Source organism: Leucopleurus acutus, assembly GCF_964270905.1.
Source record: "Leucopleurus acutus genome assembly, chromosome: 1".
Lineage (NCBI taxonomy): Eukaryota > Metazoa > Chordata > Mammalia > Artiodactyla > Delphinidae > Leucopleurus > Leucopleurus acutus.
In genome coordinates, this window is record NC_139142.1 from 50,106,542 (window position 1) to 50,128,966 (window position 22,425).

Genomic DNA, 22,425 nt, shown 5'->3' on the forward strand with positions numbered 1-22,425 from the left:
AGGTAAACCATTTAAAAACAGAAGTGCTTCTCTAAGAGGCTAGAGAAGACACTCACACAACCCAGAAGCCATTTTAAAAAGTATTCATCCCACTCAGTGTCATCTATCACTGTCTAATATGTTTTGATATTTTTTCCTTATAGAATGCCAAATACTGAAGATCATAGTAATAAAATATTACTTCTAAGACCCATATTACCTATGAGATTATAAATCTGTTATTCAGCCTGAAAATAGTAAGAAAAAATGAAAACTTACACTGAAGTATTGTTTGCACAATCAATTCTAATGACTGGTTCACACTAACAAAACTAGGAAAATAGTAATTCTATATAGTTTGTATAATAAATAAAATGTAAACACAAAATATTTCAATACATAAATAGAAGCTTTACACGTCTAAAAGACAGTACATATATATAAAATATATCTCTACAATGTAGTGAGATCTATAAACTACTGTAATTTTCATTATAAATTATACATGCACTTCAATACAGAAATATATTTACTTCAACATTTTAAATTTCAGAGTCAACGTGCATGGTGGTATGGTAGACAGTAATTTTATATACCAAATTCTTAGTAATTCCTTGTTATTAGTAATTCAATGGATGGGTACAACTGTGATATGTGAACAACTTCTTAACCATGGCAAAAGTACTATTTAAAGAACATAAAGATAAATATTCATGTTCCATTTCTTTATAGGCAGTTAATACTGAAAAGAAATGGGAAGATAACATATTTTGAATATCCTGGGTCTTGAGCACCAACTCTGTAGAATGGTGTGGGCCAAAACGAGGGGTTTCTAGAAAGGCAAATTACTAGGTTATCATCCCATTTCATAATTCACTGAAAGTTACTTTAGAAGTATTCCCCCAAGGCAAAATGTATCTTCAGGTGTCTCTAAAGTTAATAACTATACTGCCTCTCAATATTTCAAAGCTTGTATGACAAATAAATCTCCACTTTAGACACTTTCAAACATGGTCTTTATATACATATAAAATGGGACAAACTAACAACTCAGAGGTAACAGAAAAACAATTGAAGACATTTATTCCCCTACTCAAAGGTGAGGAAGAATACTTTACTAGATAAGTGCTAAAAGGGTAGGAGTTCAATATTTAATCCCATAGCAGTGCTTGCCTATTTTATCATTTTGGCCAGCTGTATTAGTTATTTAAGGAGAAGTTCTTTAAATAACCGAGTCATTTAATGGGAAGCTTTATATAATTTTAAAGTGACTTGAGAAAAATCTATTCTTTCTGAAAGTTGATATGAGGTGTTTTTATATATCTATCTATCTTTAGGTTGGGGAATCTCTAAAGTCCTTGGGGTAATTTCTTATTCTCCTCAAATTTGTATAATCTTTCCAGTAAAGAAGACACAGTGAGTTAAAGTCTCTTACAATTATACTTACTTTCAGAAAGTAGATTTTTTTTCCTGCAGCTTATAAGGAAATTAATTTACGTTAATTTACAAATATAAATACAAATTAATCTGCCATTAACATCTTCTTCCTATATATCTCATGCCATACAATCAGTTTAACATAGAATTTTTGTTTCAAATTTTATCTTCTAAATCAAGCCTCCAATCTGGGGGGTAAATATACAGTCTGATTAAAATGTTTAAACATATTAAATACATAGAGTATACAACAACTTAATTGCTACTGATCCACTGATACTTATTTTCTGTTTCTTCTTTTTGGGCTCTTTGTTCTTCTCGGTGATTAACTGCAGTCCAAAATGTTATTTTTTTGAGTACTTGTTGGAGAAGTTTAGGAGGTAATAAAGATATCTGACTTTCTAAAATTATAGCATTTTTCCCAATGCAGTCAAGGCATGACCTGTAAACAAAACATAACAGAATTATTAGTTTTTGAAACTGAACTTATAAAATATTTATAGGTAAGTAATATACAAAATAAAACTATAAAAATTTTACACGATTATGTACTCCCCTGGTATTGTTTGGAACATGACAGGATATATATTCTTTCCAGAGCACCACAGTAATTGTATATTTTTATAGCATGGGGACCATATTTGACCAAAATCCAGGTACAACTTACCATGCATAATGTTCTTTAAATAAAAAAGATTCAGACTTAATTCTGAAGCAGGTTAGTCTGAAGCAGACCTCTTTTCACACATCCTTCCAGCCCAATAACAATTTACTCCTCTCTGCGAGCTGTCTTCTTCTTCCATCACCCCAAGATGCAGCACCTGGTGTCCATTTTATACCCTGTGACCCGGCCCTCCCCGTACCCCCTCCAGAAACGACTACACTGGTCTGATTGACAGCCACCCTGAGTCCCAGCCTCAAAGGCAGGCACATGCAGTCTGTCTTTGCTCTTCCTCTCATTTCTATACTGGTTCATCTTCCCTATCACTGCTTATCTCCCCTTCCAAACCTCTCCTTTTTGCTTTTTGGAACACCAGCTGTGTCTACAAACACCCCTGCTTCCTGTGACTTTCTGTCTTTGCTTTAAGTGAAATCTAAGAAAATTGCTTTGTGCGCAGCCTTCTGGAGGAAAGAGGACAAATTTCCCCTCAGCTCTGTTTTCACAGTCAGGAGCCAGTATTAGTATGTATTCTCCTCGCCCCTCACTGCTGCTTCCAGGCTGCGATCATTTTGCCATCGGGTGTTGCCATCTATTAACCTTCCGCTCATTCTCCCCCATCGCTGAGGATTCTGGCCCTGGACTCATCACAGTCTTGTCTCTTGACTGATTTTAGCATCTGTGTGGAAAACCCTTTTTACTCTTATGACCCTACTCAGGACAGTTCCACCTCTGAAATCTTAAACTTCCATATCCTCCTCTTGGACCATAAGCCTGTATCTTTTTAACTCTTACACCCCTTTACTCCTTTGACTCTTCCTCGTTCTCCAAATAATAAGACCCCTCCGGTTGTGACTTTCTTTCCTATCCGGCCTGTCCACATGCACTTCATCGTGCATCCATGTGCACGTTCCTGTCCACATGCACTTCAATCTCCTGCCAGCAATTTTCATCTCCTTCTTCACTGTCCCTCTGTTATGCCATCCTGGCTAAACTCCACCCACGGATAAACTCAACCATCTCCTTTCTGCGCTTGCAACCTGGCTTCTTAGTGCGGCTGGAGAAAACCACATTTCTGCAGATGTGGCCCACTGCATATCGATTTTGTTCCATCTCCGCTGAGCCCTCCTGAGTGCTCGGCACTACGATGTTACACATCCCTTGGCAGCATTCCGCCCCCAGTCACCTCAGCGGCTATGTCACGTCTTCATTGCCCTCCTTAAGTTCACATCCTTACCTCTCCTCCTCCTCAGACGATGACCTCACCATCAGCCAAAACCTTCTCAGTGCCCTGCCCCCAACCAAGAAATTCATCTATTTTCATAGCTATACTTCCTTCTTTTGCCATTATTATTATCCCTTCCTCCAGTCAAGGGATAATTCTATTACCTGTTTGCTAAAATCGACCTCCTCAAGAGCCTACTCCATTCATTTATTCTGTTTCCAACAACTTAGTCCCCGATGGCTGCTTCCCTGAGCACAGAAGCAAATATGCTCACTCCTTCCCGGGTCGTGGTGCTCGTCCCCAGAAGTCATCCTGGCTTCCCCCTTTACCTTACCAACCTCTTAGTGCTGCCAAACTCCACGGCACTTGTCAATCCAGATGTTCCGCGACCTCCTTACAGTAAGCAGGTGCTCCATCTCCAGTTCTCTCCTCGCTCAGTTTTTGTGCTCCCGTTATCTCCTGCTTCACCTCTAACTCTGGTCACTCTCCTGTGCCTCCTTGTCCTCTACCTTCTCTTCAAATGTTATGAGTTCTTAATGCTCAGCCGTTGGCTTCACCCTTACTCTCAAAACTCTTCCTGGGCAGAGCTAACCCATACCCATTCACACTCCAGTGATTCTTAAATCTTTATGTCTAGCCTGGACCTTGCTCCATTGATTCAGTTAGTAACTATTTAATGGAACGCTCTGTTGCAAGTCCCATAAGCACTTCAAGCTCAATATGCCCAAAACCAAGTTCATCATTTCTACCCCATCCCACCTGCAAACCCAATGCCTTCTCCATACTCTATCACTAATTCTTCCCTCTTCTTTCCCTTAGCATCCATTCAACTACCAAGTCCATTCAGCCTGCTAAACATCTCTACCTCCCTCCCTTCTCCAGCCCCACTGCCACTTTCTAAATCAGACCCTCACTTTGTTCCTGATCAATGCAACAGTCTCTACTAACTTTCCTAACACAGTCACTTATCCCTCCAATTTCTCATCTACGCTGTTGCCAAAGAAATTTTATAACTTATAATATGATCATCTTATTCCTCTGCTCCAAATTTTTCAATGCTTCCTGACCTCCTACAAGATAATGTAAACTCTTGTGCATGAGAGACACAGGCGCTAGATGACATACAGTTCCTGATTTCTTATCCAGCCTCATTTCTTACAATTCCTCACCTCATACTTATGTCCCAGGAATACTCAAGAATTCAGTTTTCGGAACACACCATGCCTATATATATATATATATATATATATATAAAAGCATGTTAGTGCAAGATATATATATCTTGCACTAACACGTTTGCACTGCTTGTTCACAGTAAATTCTTGTCTCAGACTCTTCTTCCTCTGCAAAGACTTCCCTAACCTTTGCTATCTTAACCAAGGGCCTTCTTCTCCAGTATTCTTATGAACTTTGTACATGTTCCTCTTCAAGCAATTTTATTTTTCTATGATAGTTGTTTGAAAGCCTGCCTTCTATATTCTTAGCAATTTCAGGGAAAGGTCATGGCTTTTCATTTCACAGCACAGTGCCTTCCCATACTAGGCACCCAAATATTATATTTATTGATCCCTGCATATAAAGAACTTGTAATCTACTTAAGGAAAGTGGTTATGTTCACAACAAAAGTTAAGTAACAATACAAAGCAGGATAAATCATTCCACCAGTTATTTCTAAACTTTGCAAAATGGAATTACCTTCGGTACTTTCAAAAATCCCAAAGTACAGACCGTACCCCAGACCGATCAAATCACAATCTGTGGGGCTGGAACACAGGCATCAATATTTCTTGAAGTTCCCCATGAGATTCTGATGTCCAGACAAGTTTGGAAACCACAGCAGTTACAGAAGGAGTGGCTAAGAAAGACTTCAGGAATGTCCAGTTTGAGCTATGGTTTTCAAGTGGTTTAAGCTGTGGAACGTCTAGAAGTTATAGCACACTCCTTGACAAAGAGCATGTGAGCTCCTCTCTCTCTCTCTTCCCCTCCCTCCCTCTGTCCCATGCCTTCACCCCTGTTATCCCTGCTGCATAAAATACCCACACGTGTTCACTAGACAACTTCTTCACTCAAATCCCTCCTCCTGACTCTCACAGGCAGAAATAGGGGCTTGCTCCACAATCCACCCACTAAACTTTGTATATATTCCTTTTAAATTAAAAGCATATCAGCTAATACACTGTAAGTCATATCACCAATTTAATAACAACTTTGGGGTTAAAAAAAGAAATTCTACTAAACTAAATTCATATATATGTGTCTATTACTAGACACACTCTGATTTCAGAAAAGTTAAAATATGAAAAAAGTCAGGCCTAGAATCAAGGAAATACAGTATGTTTAACATTCCTACATGAACTAAATTCAGTTTTACAAAACAAAAATGTGACTATACTCTATATTTTAATTTTTAAAAATCACATTGGTATACGGTTCATCATTACAAATTTTATTATACTCTTAGGAAGATATAAATATAAATTCAAGTAATAATCTACCTGAAAAATATTATAACGTTTCCCAAAAAGGAAGAAGAAAGAAATTATCATACATTAATAACATATATGTTTTAAAGTAATGAATTTTCTTACCTGAGTAGTGAATAAGGCTGTGTTTGAAAGATCAATAAATCATTACAATGACCCTAATCAACATAAAAAAGGAGTTATCAAGACTTTTGATAAAAATAAAATACATTAATAATTGGATATTTTTATTCTATAAATGTAAAAGAAATTATGTAAAGCAGCAAATAAATCTCTAACTATTCACACACACACACACACACACACACACACACACACACACACACACATGTACACATACCTGCTAGCTACACAAACTTTAGATACGTGGTTACCATTTTTTCAGTGACCAAACATCTACCTAACCACAGCCTATATAAATGAAAATTTTAAAATCAGAAACATGTTTTCCCTTTAAGACAGTGGTTTCAAAATGAGAACAGTAGTGGTTTTCAAGTTTTTTGGTTTTTAAGCAGAACTTTTTTCTTCCAAATGACTCATTTTAAAATCTCTTTATTCTGTCCCCCTTTTCCAGGTGAAAAGATTCTCTGGGAATTCCTAATTTGAAAACACAGATCCAGAAGATTTTTTGGAATAATGACTCTCTCATCTAAAAGTTAATGTGGAGGAGTCAGCAGAAAATTTTTCTAATACTTTCAAATAGGTCTTTAGAATTTCATAATTTATGATCATGATTTTAATGTGCCTATCATATTTTAATGATAAAATATGTATGATTTTAATGTGCCTATCATATTTTAATGATAAACTTTGTATCCTAAATAAAGATTTCTAGTGCCAAGAAAAAGAAGACAAACCACAAAAGTTGCTTTTTAAGTAAAGTTGTGGTTTTAATCTTTTATTGAAGCACTGAATTCTCGGCCAAAGAAAGTTCTAAAACTTTCACTACACATAACATTTAAGTTGGAGGCCTCAGAACCTCAAAATAAACCAAATTCCCTGGAGAAAAGCCACCTTATCTCAGGGTTCACCACTCCATAGGAACAACTCTGGAGATAACTACGCCTGAAGAGGTGAAAGGGCACTGGGGCCCTCTGGTGGGCTCTGTCTCGTTGCAGCCCATCCCTGACGGCTCAGCGCCTGCCATTCATTCCCAAGTGTCCTATGCAAACCAGAGCGATCAATCCTGAGCTCCTGGCCCATCATGTACAGAATGTAAGTGTGGCCATCTCTCTGAATTTCCCAAGGTGCAAGGAGTGGAAGAACAATACTTCCCAAATGCTACTCGTTTATTCCTTTCACTTTAGTTTTATCAGATTTTAAAATGAGAATGCTTTAAACTCAAATGTAAAACAGGGGTGAAGCAGTGGCAAAAGGCACATAAAATAAAAAAAAAATACACTTTAAACATTCTATAGTAGTTTCCTCTTGAAGGGAGAAGCTAGCCTTGATAATGTTCTAGTTATAAAGTTAGGTAGCAAATTTCACAAGTACTTATTATTATACTTAGTAGTTTACATATACTTTATATATATTCTTTATATGCACCAAATATTGTGTACAAATACTTTAATTCAATAAAATTATCAACACTCGGGACTACGGGGAGGGTCAAAGAGGAATGAAGATCCATCCTTTAGAAGCTCTTCTTAATAATTTGACTAATGAAGTTAATAGACCTATTTTGATTTGTAAACCCCAAATATCCTGCAATGCTTCACAAAAGCCACTCATTCTGAAGATTAATCGTACAACAGTGTAACCTTTCATGCCCTTCCGTATTTTTCAATGTGGGAGTATCAACAATCTTTTTGAACAGCCATTTAGTTTGAATAACACAATTACTCAGAGGAAATATTTAGAATTGAAATTTTCTTACTGTATCCAAGGAAAGTAAATCATCTTTGCTCCCACCAAATACCATTATTTCATTTTCTTTTCCCAAACAGGCTGTGTGCCATAACCTATGATTGAAAATTATAAACAGTGAAATACTATCAAGGAAGAAACTGTACATTACATATAAACCAATTTTAAATTGCACACTCTAAAATTTAATCTATTTCAAAAGGGGTATGACTGAACTTGAGCCTTTGTCATAACCTCAAAGGGGTTAGATTTTAAAGATTTCTCTAGAATTATTAGAGAATTAGATTCTAGGGTTCATTAAATCACATTGTTTCAATGAAAGAGAGGCTTCCCTATAACTCTTTCTTATTATATCCTCCGACCTTTTTCTAACCTCTTTATCTCACAGATATTATCATGATATAAAACAATTTTAAAAAGAACTGATCAGCCTATTGCAGAAACAGTTTTCTTATTGCTATCTGCCATGGTGCTGTTCTCATCATTTTGACTTCCTTCCCTGTTCTCTGGTCCCCACCACCGGACAAATCCAATTGGTCATTCTCTTTACATTAATATTGTCACACTACTTATCACCCTGGGTACAGAATACCACACACGTTCCTTATTTCTCTGTCTCTAATCTCTTCCAGCTACTTATAGCTGATAAATAATATTTTTCAAATATTTATTGTTTTTAACCATGGACATTTCCTGATCAGGAAGCATCTCTGCCACTTTTCTCAGCCAAAAATTTATGATCAATAGCTATTTTTTTCCCATAAATTTTAATTCTTGCCTTTCCCCAAATGAACCCTCTATTTCAGCCAAGTCCATTGATTCCCTAAGAGAAAAGCTTGTACCACTTTCTAGGCTTTTGTTAGTTCACCCTGCTTCTTGGGCTTAAAATGAGAAGCCTTTCTCTCAGAGCCTTAAAAACAGGCTCAAAATCTCCAGGAAGTGTTCCAAATACCACCCAGATTGGTTCTGTTACCCTCTCTGTTCAGCACCTTTCAACACTTATGTGCTTATTTTATAATCTCCTAACTCACATTTGAAGACAAATTGCTCTATATACTACTTTAATTGTTTGATGTAATTTGTCTCCTAACTCCCTACGAAGACTATATATAAGGTCCTTAAGGTCAAAAATGGCCCCAGTGGTGTAAAGCCGACTGTGCCTATCAACTCCATGTTCAGTGATATCACATTGGCCATGGTGCAAATCAGCAAATGCTACAAACTAGGGCTTTTCTTTTTTTTGGTTTTGTTTTTCCTGGAGAGCGGTTGTTAACTGTTTACCAGCACACCACTGGAATTTGGGTAATCTAATTTTATATTCTTAAAAATGCTTAATAGGGTGTTCTGCATCCAGCAGGTGCTCAAAAACTTCTGATTAACAAAAGCAAACACAAAATACTAGCATAATTTACTCAGTGATTAAATAAACAAATTATTTCATAAAGAAGCAGAGCATCTAATGCTGTTTTGGAAATGGTCTGATAACTCATATCCATCTCTAATTTCACATTATTTACCAAAAATAATGTTACAGTTTTATAAAATTTAATGTTTCTGTGGGTCTGAGAAAAAAGTACACATAAATTTCTCAATTTTAGAAAATAAATGATAAGTTTTACAGAATCATTGCTTTGCCTCTGAGAGTACTTGATTACTTTTTTTTTTTTTTGGCCGCACTGTGCAGCATGTGGGATCTTAGTTCCCCAAACCCGTGCCCCCTGCATTGGGAGTGTGGAGTCTTAACCATTGGACCACCAGGGAAGTCCCACTTTTCTTTCTTTCTTTCTTTCTTTTTTTTTTGGTACGCGGGCCTCTCACTGTTGTGGCCTCTCCCGTTGCGGAGCACAGGCTCCGGACGCTCAGGCCCAGCGGCCATGGCTCACGGGCCCAGCCGCTCCGCGGCATGTGGGATCTTCCCGGACCAGGTCACAAACCCGTGTCCCCAGCACCGGCAGGTGGACCCTCAACCACTGCGCCACCAGGGAAGCCCCCACTTTTCTTAACAGACCAAATTGCTGAAGCATCGGATGCCTCAAATAATTACATACTATCATGTCTTTTATTACCACATAACTTATGTACATTTATCCTTTTAATTTCCACAAATGCAAACAATTGGCTTATGCACAATTTGTTTAAATAGTTTTCTCAAACAATCATGACACATTCAAGGACAAATGCACTGGACCCAGAATAGGACTGAGTCATTAGAAATTTTGTTTGTGAAATACTCTGCCCAATTCTCCAACTTGTATGTTAGAACATAAATTGACACAGATCTTCAGCAACACTCAGATTATGCTGTGGGGTTGGGGATGGGGATTGGAGGAGGGACTGAGGGAAGGAGATCGAGTATAACAAATTCCCTCATAGGAAGGAATAGCTTAATTTCCAGGACAGAAAGCCATGTGTAACCTTGGAAATACTCATGAATCCAACAATGCCTAAGTCTCTATATATCAACACCTATGGGACATCTTTTACAGACACACAAAAAAGGGACCTTGCTGATAGCCACCTATATAGGCGATCAGATATGGCTACATAGATGGCTATTCACCCAAGCACAGTTTTATCTAAGATGACACCTGGAGAAGAGGGTGTTACACTGTAGGACGGTGGTTCTCAACCAGGGATGATTTTGCCCCCAGGGGGACATTTGACAATATCTGGAGATATTTCTGATTGTCACAATTCCAGGTGTGTGTTGGGGGAGGGTGGGGGGAGTGGGAGCAGTACTACAGGCATCTACTGGGTAAAGGCCAGAGATGCTTCTACACATGCACAGGATACCCCTAACAGCAAAGAATAATTTGGTCCAAAATGTCAATAGTACCAAAGTTAAGAAACTTTCCACAGAATTACAAGAGGAGAATTGGGCAGCTTACATTTCAAATTATAACTTGGAAAAGTTTTCACAATATACATTTAAATGTTAAGTAAATTCTTACTTTCATAAAAAATTAGTATATATACCATATATATGTTCTCCTTACACTAAACTGTATCTCACCTGTTCTCCTCCTCACCTCATACCTGAAGATAGATCTGCCTCTGTCTTACCTGCCTTAGGAAAACTCTGGCCTGGACTTCCATCATCGAGGAACACTGGAAAGCCTTTCCTGCCTTGATTTTGGTGACATCTAGCTTGCAACCTGATGTTCTTTTTTACAGACAGCTTATGTCCTCTCACAGCTGCTCTAAACTTATTACCTAAACATTCTAATAAAGCATATGATTTACATGACACATTAGCTGAATTCAAAGAAATCGCTTTACATAGCTCAGTTCTAACTATATATTACTGATAATAGTTCTATGGCTCTGATTACTCATTAAGGATTGAAATAGAAAATAGGAGCAATTGAAAATTAAACATATTCTTACCACCACTTTGGTCTATAATTAATTCATTCACACAATCAAACAACTGGAAGAGAACTAAGAGCTCATCTAGTCCAACTCCCTCATTTCACAATGAAGAAATTGATGCTCAGTTTCTTTAAGTGACTTTCCCAAAGCCAAAAAGCTAAGTGGTAGCTGAGCAAGGACTAGAACACTGGGCTCCTGAATTTAATATAAAACTCTTTAAACAATATATTTCAAAAGATCCAGAATTGCTAAAATAATACATTCCACTGAATTTTTATACATGAAAATATAAGAATGTAGTTATGATACACATGTAGTTATGATAAACTCTAAATGTATTGTGCATATTAATATAGATATACACAATGATATATGTATATATATTTACATATAAATATTTTCAGGCCTTTTTCTCAAGTAAGTTACTTGTTATTAAATGTCTGAAATGCATATCACCTTATGCATTAATATATCATTGACTAACTTCACATTAATATAAATAATCTATAGTAAAAAATATTCTGAAATACATGGCATGAAAAAAAATTAAATTACTAATCATAATGATTATAAGGTACTGAATTTGAATCTCCTATGAATATATATCATACTATTCAATCAAATAAGAAAGAAATACAGTACGAATGTGATTTTCTTTGCAGTCTAATAATAGTATATTTTTCTACAGTTTTTTACTCTATAATATACCACAAACAACTGTTTCCTTTTTTAAGAAATTTACATTAATGAATACATCGTACAGTTAATAAAGAAAAATAATAATCTGTCATCTACTTGATCAACATGAAAGAAATTTCCTCATTAAATTGCTCTAAATCTCTTCCAAACCCAAATAACTACTACTAAAGCCAACCCCATTCTTGTCTACTTATTAAAAATATTAACATTATATCATACTTTCAATTTCTTAGCCTTTTCACATTTATCAGGCAAGATTATACATTTACCTAAAAGAATAAAATTTTCAAATATACAAATACGGATAGAAACTGAATAGTTCCTTTCTACAATCAGATACAATTAGAATTATAGTTAAATTATTTGGGTAACATCACACTTATTTGAAAGATATCCTTCCTGATGGTTTCTGGTTTTAACGGCAAACACTATAAATTCAGTGCTACCTTTAATACTTTAAAATTCTTAACTATTTTACTTATTTGTCAACTTCTAGACTTACCTGGGTTTTGTTTTAGGTAAATGTGTAAGCTGTTTCCAACAATTTGTTAAGACATTATGAATCCAACCATCACCTGCAATATTATGACGGTTCAGAAATTAAGATTAGGTGTTTGGGATAAAATTTTAATTTTTTCCCCAAATTTATCATGCTACATTTATATGACTATTTTTTGTGCATGTGCATATTTTATCATAAAAATTCTCAAACATGTACAAAAGTCAAGTGAACATGACAACGAACCTTCACATAACCCAGATTCAACAACTACTAAGATTTTACCATATGTGCTCCATTTATCTCTTTTTGTTATTCTTGTTGCTGAATTCTTCTGAAACAAATCCTAGCTCTTATCATTTTCTCCAAACATATTTCAGTGAGCAACACTAAAAAAAATTGGACATTTTTTACACAGCTACCATGTTATTATCACTTAACCACAATGCCACCGTCACAGTCAACAAAACTAAAAGTAATTTCTCGGTATCATCTGATACCCATATGACCATTTCTTCAGCTGAATCTTTGAGGGAGGAAACTGACTAGACTAGGAGCTAGGACATTTAAGTCTCCATAGTTCAATGATGAAAAAAAAGCAAATAGGAATTTGAAACAGTAGAGCTCATTATCTTTACAAAAATACAGAAAATCTAAAATTAGTTCAGTATTAATTAAAGTCCTGTCACTTATACATATACAAGCATACATGTGACTATCTGTCCATTTTTTGTGTACTCAAATGATTACTAGCTGCACATACCCTTCTGCACCTTGCTTCTTTTATTTAACAATACATTTTTATTTTCCAGCCATTCCATATTAGTACCTACCGGTCATTTGTTCATTCATATGAACTCTGTAATTTATAATCAATCTTCATTTTAGGGATGTTAGGTTTGTTTTCAGTATTTGATATTACAAGTAGTACTTTCATAAATAGCCTTGTACATACTTCTTTGCAAATATACTAACATATATCTACTATAAATTCCTAGAATGATAAATACCCCACAAATTAGAGAAGTATAATAATCTACAGTAACTAACATCCCCTAGAGGAACTGCTGTTCCTCCAGCCAGCATCTGGCATTTCTTGGCCAGAAGACTGCCAGATACACAGTTGATGCTCAATAAATTTTTGTTGAAAAACAAATAGTTGTTTTTCGATCCTATATAAAATTATATAAATGGTTTTAATGGTATATAAAGTTTCTTAAGAAAAATGTCTCTAGCTATAGAAAACTTCTGTGTTAAATTACAAGACACTTGTCAAACTAAGTGGATATTCTTGGTCACTTGTCTTTCTTGGTGCCACAATTATACTAGTGAAAGAAAAACTGTATTACAAAAATCACAGCCATTGGGATGAGCAGTAACAGGAGTTTCAACTCTAGCTAAGCACTTTCCTTTATAGTTCTGGAACAAAAAGAGAAGCAACTGGCCTTCCCACCTTGTATTTCTAGAGCTTCCTGGGAAACGTTCCTCTTCTAATCCCCATTCTAGCCTATAGTATAAGCATCTGGATCAAAAATTAGGAAGACACAAAATCAGAAATACTATAGTTGAAAGGGTCTTTAATTCCTCTAGGTTCAACCACTTTTCCTTTCCCTACACTAGGAAACAGGAGAACTTAGACAAGCAAGGGTACGGAAGGAAAGGGGCCTTCTACTTCTAATTCATGATGCAACCACATAGTTGGGGATAAAGGTAAACCAGAAAATCAGAAAAGTAAAAATACCTTAAGTATCAAATACAATCAGGTAAAAAAAAGAATAAAATTTTAACTGTAGGTTAAACTTTAATCAACTTACTTAATGGAATATTGTCTGCACTTAGTCCACCAAATAGGAAAAGCGTATCATCAGCTATTGGTGTTAAAGTATGCCATGACCGATGTTTGGGGTTTTCTCCATTAATTGGAATCCTGTGGTGATGGAAAAAAATAGAAGAATCTAAGTACTGTGTTAGTCAAAACAAAATTTTTCTGATCATCTCAGATCTCAAAAGAAAAAACTGCCCTCCCTAGTATAAAAAATTTTGATTCTACTAATCCTACCTACAAGAATATTTTTAAAACATTCTTAAATTCTTGAAGAATTTACACAATTTCTTTCCATTTAATGTCTATCCCACTTGGCCAGAACACAGACTGAAAATTAAAAAGTCAATTCCTAGTTATTCACAACGCATACTGAGCATCATTCCTATTGAAACCAAGGTGGACCCGGTGGGGCTCCTGGGCACAAGAGCCTTTCCGTGTCCCCTTCCCTGAGTTCCAAAGGGTAGGTTCAAACAGCTGCTAATCAGGGAAGGGAGAGGATGCAGACAGAAGGGAGGAGCAGTCAAGAAACAATAGTGCAGCTTTTGGGCAGGGTCCTGGTTCTGCCTCAAGGGATACACATAATATCTTTGAGCTCTTCTGCTGAACTGAAACCTCCACCAAATGCAAGATGTTAACTACATGATGAAGCATGTTTCATTCCAGAGAAGGTCACCGTTTGCCCATCACCACCTGACGCCAGATGACCTCTGGATTGAAAGAATGTGGGCCCTGCACGTACCCTGATCCTTATCAGCAACCCTGCCCCTGGACTGTAAGACTCCTCACAGGCTCCCCCTGGTTGGGACACACAGTTCTGAGGGCATTAGCTTGCTGTGGCTCCCTTTGCCTAGCAAAGCAATAAAGCTATTCTTTATTACTTCACCCAAAACTCTGTCTCCGAGATTTAATTTTGTGTCAGAGGCTGGATTTGGCTTCACTGTTAGTTAATCAGTAAGACTTCCTCAGGTTTTTAACAGAAATATTTTCATGTCTGTCATTTTTTACTGTTGTTTCACATTTAATTTTGTATTTTCAGCTGACTTCCTTAAGGATATTATGGGATTTTGTTGTTGCTGTTGCTGTTTACTTTGGTCTATTTATTGTAAAATTTCCCGAAAATGCTACTCTAACTTCACAATAAAAGTATGCAAGCCACTCCAGATCCAGGATAAACCTCTAAAGATTTCAAACAAATACTGTCATATTCTTAAAATAAAAACAGAAATAAAAACATAAGCACAGGGACTTCTCTGGCCATCTAGTGGTTAAGACTCCATGCTTCCACTGCAGTGGGCATGGGTTTGATCCCTGGTCGGGGAACTAAGATCCCACATGCCACGTGGTGCAGCCAAACAAAACAAAACAAAACCATAAGCACAAAACGTTAACTAATTTAGGAGGTGAGGTCACACCATTCTCCAACATTCCGGAATGCTCCAGAATAACATGGGCCGTTGGTAGAAGATGTAATTTATTTTTTCCAAAATGGAAATATTTTTACTGTTTTTGTTAACTATAAAAAACATTTGGGTTACAACACATTCAACAACCACAAAAATAGTTTTTAAAAGGGACAGTTCTCCTATAATCCTGTCCTCCAGCAATAAGAAACATTAATAATTTGGTATATATCTTTCCTAACTTTAATGCACATATAAAGACATTTATTAAAAATATACAAAAAAAAAAAAAAGGGCTTCCCTGGTGGCGCAGTGGTTGAGAGTCCGCCTGCCGATGCAGGGGACACGGGTTCGTGCCCCGGTCTGGGAAGATCCCACATGCCGCGGAGCAGCTGGGCCCGTGAGCCATGGCCGCTGAGCCTGTGCGTCCGGAGCCTGTGCTCCACAACGGGAGAGGCCACAACAGTGAGAGGCCCGCGTAACGCATTAAAAAATATATATATATATATACAAATAGGATCATATACTCTGTTCAATTTTTTTCATTCAACTAATATATTTCAGAATATTTCCATGAAGCATATTGTCCTTTGGTAATGGAAGTACGGCAGCTCATTGGGCAAATGCACCATGATTTAAACAACCCCCACTTACGGACATGAGGGTTGATGTCATGTTTTTGCTTTTATAAATAATGTTGCAATAAACATCTTTGTTGTGTGTGCACACACACATACATATATGCACACACATATAAACACTTGTCCAATTTTTGTCTTAGGAGAAATTCTGGATCAAAGTAGAAATTCCATTTTATATTTTAAACATATTACCAGACTACCTTCCAGAAAATTATACCAATTTAAACTCCCACTAATTGTGTTACAACCTAGCACAAACTGATCATTTGTAATTATTTTTATCCGGTAAGTGAAAACTATTATTTTTATTTCAATTTCTTTAAGAATTTATGAAGCTGGACATCTTTTAAAAATAATTTCTGCATATTTGTATTTCTTCTATGAGTTGCTCATTTCATGTTCTTTGTTCACTTTTATTGGCCTGTTTGTCTTTTTCTTACTGATTTTCTGAGTTCTTATGAATCTTAGCCCTTTTGGTTAGAAATACTGTAAATATTACTTCTAGTTTGTTTTTTGTCTGCATTTTCCAATTTGCTTTTTAACTTTTTGTGGTATATATTTCTACACAGAAATATTTAATTCTTAAATGGTCTTATCAATCAGTCTTTTAATTTATGAATTTTGGGTTTATATCATCTTTATAAAAGCTTTTTCCATGCCAAGATTTTAAAGATAATCTGCTATATTTTCTTCTAGCACTTTTGAGGTTTTATTTTTAATAGTATTTATACTTTGGCATAATATATAGGTCTGATTCCAAATCATTACGTGAACAGCTGAATTGATACCTAAATATATTTATTCTATTGCTAAATATATATTATGAGCAATAAAATCAGAATTTGACTCACTCGGTTATCTGTTGACCTGTGATGACCCCATTAAAACTTCATTTGTTCTACTGACCAGTCCTCAAGAATATGTAGTATAAAACCAGTACTTTTACATAATCAATTTTCAACTGCTAGTGTTCTCATGTTTTATATAGTCTAGTTAAAGAACGAACTCTATATTGAAATCTATATATTCCTTGCTTAAGCAAAAAATCTGAAGGGGAAGAAAATATCAGTTCAGTTTTACAGATCCAAGTTTGGGTTATACCATGCATGTGTGCACACGTCTGTGCAGGCAGACACACACACACACACACACACACACACACACACACCCCACACACAAAAATGCCTACAGATTAAAACATACTTAAATTTCGAACTTACCTTCCAGACCAGGTCCAGGTATCTAAGTTTAGATAGTGCAAATCATTCATCCTAGTTTGCTAAAATAAAAGTGCATGAAATTAGTCAGTGTTTTACATATTTCATGGGCTAAAATTTTGGTTTTAAAATAAATTCAGATTAAAAATGGATTAACTCTATTTTACTTAACATCAGAAGTTTATATATTGGGAAACAATACTAAGCATTAATAAAATTAGCATAGAGCTACCAAATTAATGTGTAAAGGGGGAAGGGAAAAAATGAGTTTAAACTAACAAGATTTAGATAATAAGAAATTAAACTTTTCTGATAAATCACTGAAGTGAAGGATTCTCCCCCATTAAAATATGATTTATAATCACCTGTGATTACTCATGTATGGTCCGTTTAGGGAATAGAAGATTTTAAAAAGTTATTATTGAATGACATTTTAATCTCTAGACTATCTGAATGTTCAGCTATTCCACAAAATCAAAGGATCAATTTTTGTAAGAAGCATCAAAGATTAAAGACCATTTTCATAAAAAACACTAACCAAAACTCGTCCGCCAAAGATATAGCCCTTATTTCCGAGAACTGCACACGTATGCGCGGCTCGTGGCTGCGGTGGAACACCACCCTGCAAGCGAGATCAGAAAATGGAGAGCAAAGGCTTGAAACATCTATAATGAAGTCACATTCCTATGCTCAGTATGAGAAATACTTGACTGCTAAGTTACCATTACCTATGTAACTTAATTCAAAACCTTAATGCAAAAGTTCGTTCTCAATAGTAATAATTATAGACAAATACTACTCTTAAGGAATTACATTTATTCACCCTGATTTTTACTTTTTTTTACAATATTGACTGATTTTTTTTTTTTTTTTTTTTTTTTTGGCTGTGTTGGGTCTTATTTGCAGCATGTAGTATCTTTTATTGTGGCACACGGGCTCTCTAGTTGAGGCATGCAGGCTCAGTAGTTGTGGTGTGAGGGCTTAGCTGCCCCACAGCAAACCAGGGATTGAACCCACGTGCCCTTCATTAGAAGGCAGATTCTTAACCACTGGACCACCAGGGAAGTCCCTGATCTTTACTTTTTAAAGTGTTTTTCTTAAATGCCTGACACTATTTGGCAAAATAAGATTTCACATAGGGACTTCCCTGGTGGTGCAGTGGTTGGGAATCTGCCTGCCAGTGCAGGGGACATGGGTTCAAGCCCTGGTCCGGGAAAATCCCACATGCCATGGAGCAACTAAGCCCATGCGCCACAACTACTGAGCCCGGGCGCCTAGAGCCCGTGCTCCGCAACAAGAGAAGCCACCGCAATGAGAAGACCACAGTGAGGAGCCCGTGCACTGCAACGAAGAGTAGCCCCCGCTCGCCCCAACTAGAGAAAACCCGCACACAGCAAGGAAGACCCAACGCAGCCAAAATAAATAAATAAATGTATAAAAAAAAGAAAAAAATTTTCACATAAATTTTAGCTTAAAATATAAATATTTAGGGCTTCCCTGGTGGCGCAGTGGTTGAGAGTCCGCCTGCCGATGCAGGGGACACGGGTTCGTGCCCCGGTCTGGGAAGATCCCACATGCCGCGGAGCGGCTGGGCCCGTGAGCCATGGCCACTGAGCCTGCGCTTCCGGAGCCTGTGCTCCACAACGGGAGAGGACACAACAGTGAGAGGCCCGCGTACCGGAAAAAAAAAAAATATATATATATATATATAAATATTTAAAAACATTTTCTTTCTCTCTCTTGCCCATCCCACCCCCTCTTTTCCTCCCTTTTCCTCTCTCTTTTCTCTCCCTCTCTCTCTCTCACTCATACACACACACAGACACACACACACAGAATTAATATTAATATGAGTGAGCAGCACACTGTGTGATGATCTCAGAGACTTAAAAAAAAATCAATCTGCCCCCCCAAAACTCCTGATGCTTCAAATTCCACAGTAAGAACTTCATTCTTGGCTTAAGCCAGTGTTTAGCTCTTACTAAAACTCTTCACATTAACTGATAATACTTCTTTATACTTTACTTTGAATAAATATAGCAGAACTTTTCTTCAGAGAAGTTTGGGGTTGGTGGGAAAAGAGAGGGTATAATGGGTAGATTAATGAATAAGATTTGAAGGAAGAATTTTCTGCATAATTTCCATGTGTTCATGGTGGGTACTTCTGTGTATGTATTTAATTCCAAGTTCTGAAAGAACCCAACATTTTCAGCTCATTGGCTACCAAATGTGGGCACAGGAAATTTAAGCACTACATCCAATATCATAACCTCCTAGAATTTTTTACTTGAATAATTATGAGGTCAAAATGGTAAGAAATAATTCAGATATTACCTATATAACACTTAAATAAATGAGAGAGAACCATAAATGAGAAAGAACCATTTGTGTTGCAGTTCCCAATACTTCCAACAAAACAAAAGTTTTATTGTCCCATCCCTGATCTGAAATTCTGGAAAAATTTTTCTACTATATACACATTCATTATGAAATAAATATTGACTTTCTCCTTTTTTATTTATGAAATACATTTAATATCCAACCAAAGCTTCTGAATAAACTGAGTTCATACCAGTCCAAACAAAAACAAAGTAATGGTGCATTAGCCTGTGTGGCTAACTGCATAAATAATGCACAGTGCTTATTAGGTCATTTGAAATACTGAAAATAACCCAAAGACCACTATTATATTCTACTGTTCTCATAGGGTTATAGGTCCCATGTAGGAAAACACTTTCAACTTTCCATTTAACAGATGACATTATATGGCTTATCTAAAAGTACACAGTTCTTTTCAACCAGTTTCTTCAACTTCAACAGCAATAACTCTAACACTCTACCATGTTACCTTTCCTTTTGCTGCAGATATTTAGGAACAATTAACTAATTTAAGAATGTCTCTAAAAAATAAAGGGAACAAATTCTAGCTGCAACCACATCAGAAAAACCTTCAGATATAATATAAACAATGTAAGAACTTATTTGAAGAAATAATCAGAGAAATCACAGTGAAAATACTGTTAAACACTAACTGAAAGAATGTCAGTGCCCGTTAGGCTGTTGGTGCAGAAGGGGGGAAGGGGTACGGATTAAGGTAAGGAGAGAGAGAAGGAGTCACAACAGAAAGACCTGAAGTCCAAAGAACTAATTAGAAGCTACCTCAGTTCACTTATCCCAAGGAGTACATTCTAAAAATATGCCTGCAGTAGCTCCAGACTCTTGCTTATTCTCTAAGGGAGCAGAGCGTTAAGAGGCCTGAAAGAGATCCAGGATGAGTTTCAGTAGATCCAGTCTCAATAATATTTCTCTCCACCTGCTTGCTGATACGAAATTATTTTAGCAGAGATAAGATGCTTTTATTTCATTAATACATAAATCTTAACATTAAAATGCTGACTGCAGGAAAATTCAATCAACAAATATGATCGACTGATAGTTGATCAGTTCCAAAATTAGAAGAGAACAGAAGAGCACTGAAAACCTGAAAAGCACTGCTTGGAAAAAGAGGATGCTGAGAAGGGTCAAACCTTGTAACACCTGCTATTTTGCACAGAACCTCCCTCACTACCATCTACAGAAGCTGAACTGCAAGGAAATTTAGTCATATGTGCATGTTAGTGGACAGAAATTTGGTTTTGCCTGTTCAGCATTCTATTCTGCACAGTTCCGTTGAGCTGACCAATCACAATACCTTGCTCCCCTAGGGACAGACCTGAGACTCAGACCTGGCCAGTCATCCCCTTGGCAGCAGGGACTCATATAGAGTAGGAACATGCCTAAGTAGAGCCAGAGTCCTTTTCTAGGACAAAGATATAGACATTGACAGAATACAAAACCAATAGAAAGATCTGCTGGTGTAGCCAGGGCCATATTCCCTTCTAAATGAGCTGGACAGTCTGCAGTAGACAGAATAAAGCTAGCACACAGAGAAGCAGAGGGAAGCCAACAGAGAGATGCAAATATTGTGATGGTGTTGGATAACTGGCTCCAGTTCCTAAGGTCCTGGTCCCTGTAGCTCTTCCCCTGTGTGAGCCACTTCAAAATATACTTCCCAGCTATGTGAGAATTTTTTAGTGGCGTAAACTAATGTGAATTTGTGTTTGCTCACTAGCAGATGAAAGAGTATTAAGATTTCGAGGGTTTATGAAACATGGGCTTTTTAAAATCATGGACTTTGTTACACAAGGACTTTTTAAAAGAGACTTCATTAAATCAGGGCATTACACGTGTGGGTAAAGAATGATGATGGCACCTCTTTAGATTTTTCTAGAAAACTTTAGTTTAGCCTGGAGAAAAATATGTGATTAAAAAAAGTACTAATAACAGTTCTCATAAGAGAACCCCTTTGTATATGATAACAAACTCAATTACTGAAATCCAATAACTCAGTAAAAGAAATAGATTTTAAAAGTATTAATGAGTATACAAACATAAAGGCGACTTTTTACAATACTTACTTTAATTTCTGGTTGAAGCCAACTCTGTGTCCTTGTGTCAAATATGTGAACATCATTATGCCATCCCCAGAATATCTGCTCTTCCTAAAAAAGAGATTTTAAAAATATTTTTAAAAGCTTTTATAATTTTTAGATTAGTATTATAGTTTCACTGCATATTTACTGGTGAAATAATAGGCACTTTTACAGAAATAGAGTTAAGTGTGACCATAGTCATAAAGCTAACGCATACACCAGTGTAACCACTGTCGTAAAGCTAATGCATATACCAGTGGCTCACAAAGTGTGGTCCCTACGCCATAGCAGCATCACCTGGCAACTTTCCTTCTCGTAGTATTGCTTGCATGAGTCATAACTTTGCTTGTTGACAATCTTCCACTTCTCTCAAAGGAATATCTCTTTTAAAATTGTGGAGAACAGAATGATATTTACATTTGGAAATCTCTTTTCCTAAAGTACAGGTTCAGAATTCCTAATCATTGCTGTTAGAAACTTTAGGGAACAATGATTCCTTTTTCCAAAAAATTCCAATCAATTCTACTTAACCAAGCACCTTGTTCTTATGCATCAAACTTATGCTCACTTTCTTGTCTTCTAGGAAGACGAAACTATTGGCAAGGCAAAGATTTAGCAGTTAGACTGTATTTAGCATCTTCTGCATTGC

At 36.4% G+C, this 22,425-nt stretch overlaps 1 protein-coding gene across 1 annotated transcript in view; it reads right to left on the bottom strand.

The window, feature by feature from the left end:
- Nucleotides 1-1,363: 1,363 nt before the first annotated feature.
- The window catches only part of KLHDC1 (kelch domain containing 1), a 33,052-nt gene continuing 11,990 nt past the window's right edge, over nucleotides 1,364-22,425 (bottom strand). Inside the window, exons 5-12 of the mRNA XM_082858176.1 lie at nucleotides 21,762-21,845; nucleotides 17,843-17,926; nucleotides 17,308-17,366; nucleotides 14,036-14,148; nucleotides 12,225-12,297; nucleotides 7,662-7,746; nucleotides 5,888-5,940; nucleotides 1,364-1,858 (exon numbers count right to left, since the gene is read on the bottom strand). Of these exons, the coding sequence (XP_082714302.1) occupies nucleotides 1,672-1,858; nucleotides 5,888-5,940; nucleotides 7,662-7,746; nucleotides 12,225-12,297; nucleotides 14,036-14,148; nucleotides 17,308-17,366; nucleotides 17,843-17,926; nucleotides 21,762-21,845 (738 nt within the window). The 3' untranslated portion in view covers nucleotides 1,364-1,671. The remainder of the gene's footprint in view (nucleotides 1,859-5,887; nucleotides 5,941-7,661; nucleotides 7,747-12,224; nucleotides 12,298-14,035; nucleotides 14,149-17,307; nucleotides 17,367-17,842; nucleotides 17,927-21,761; nucleotides 21,846-22,425) is intronic.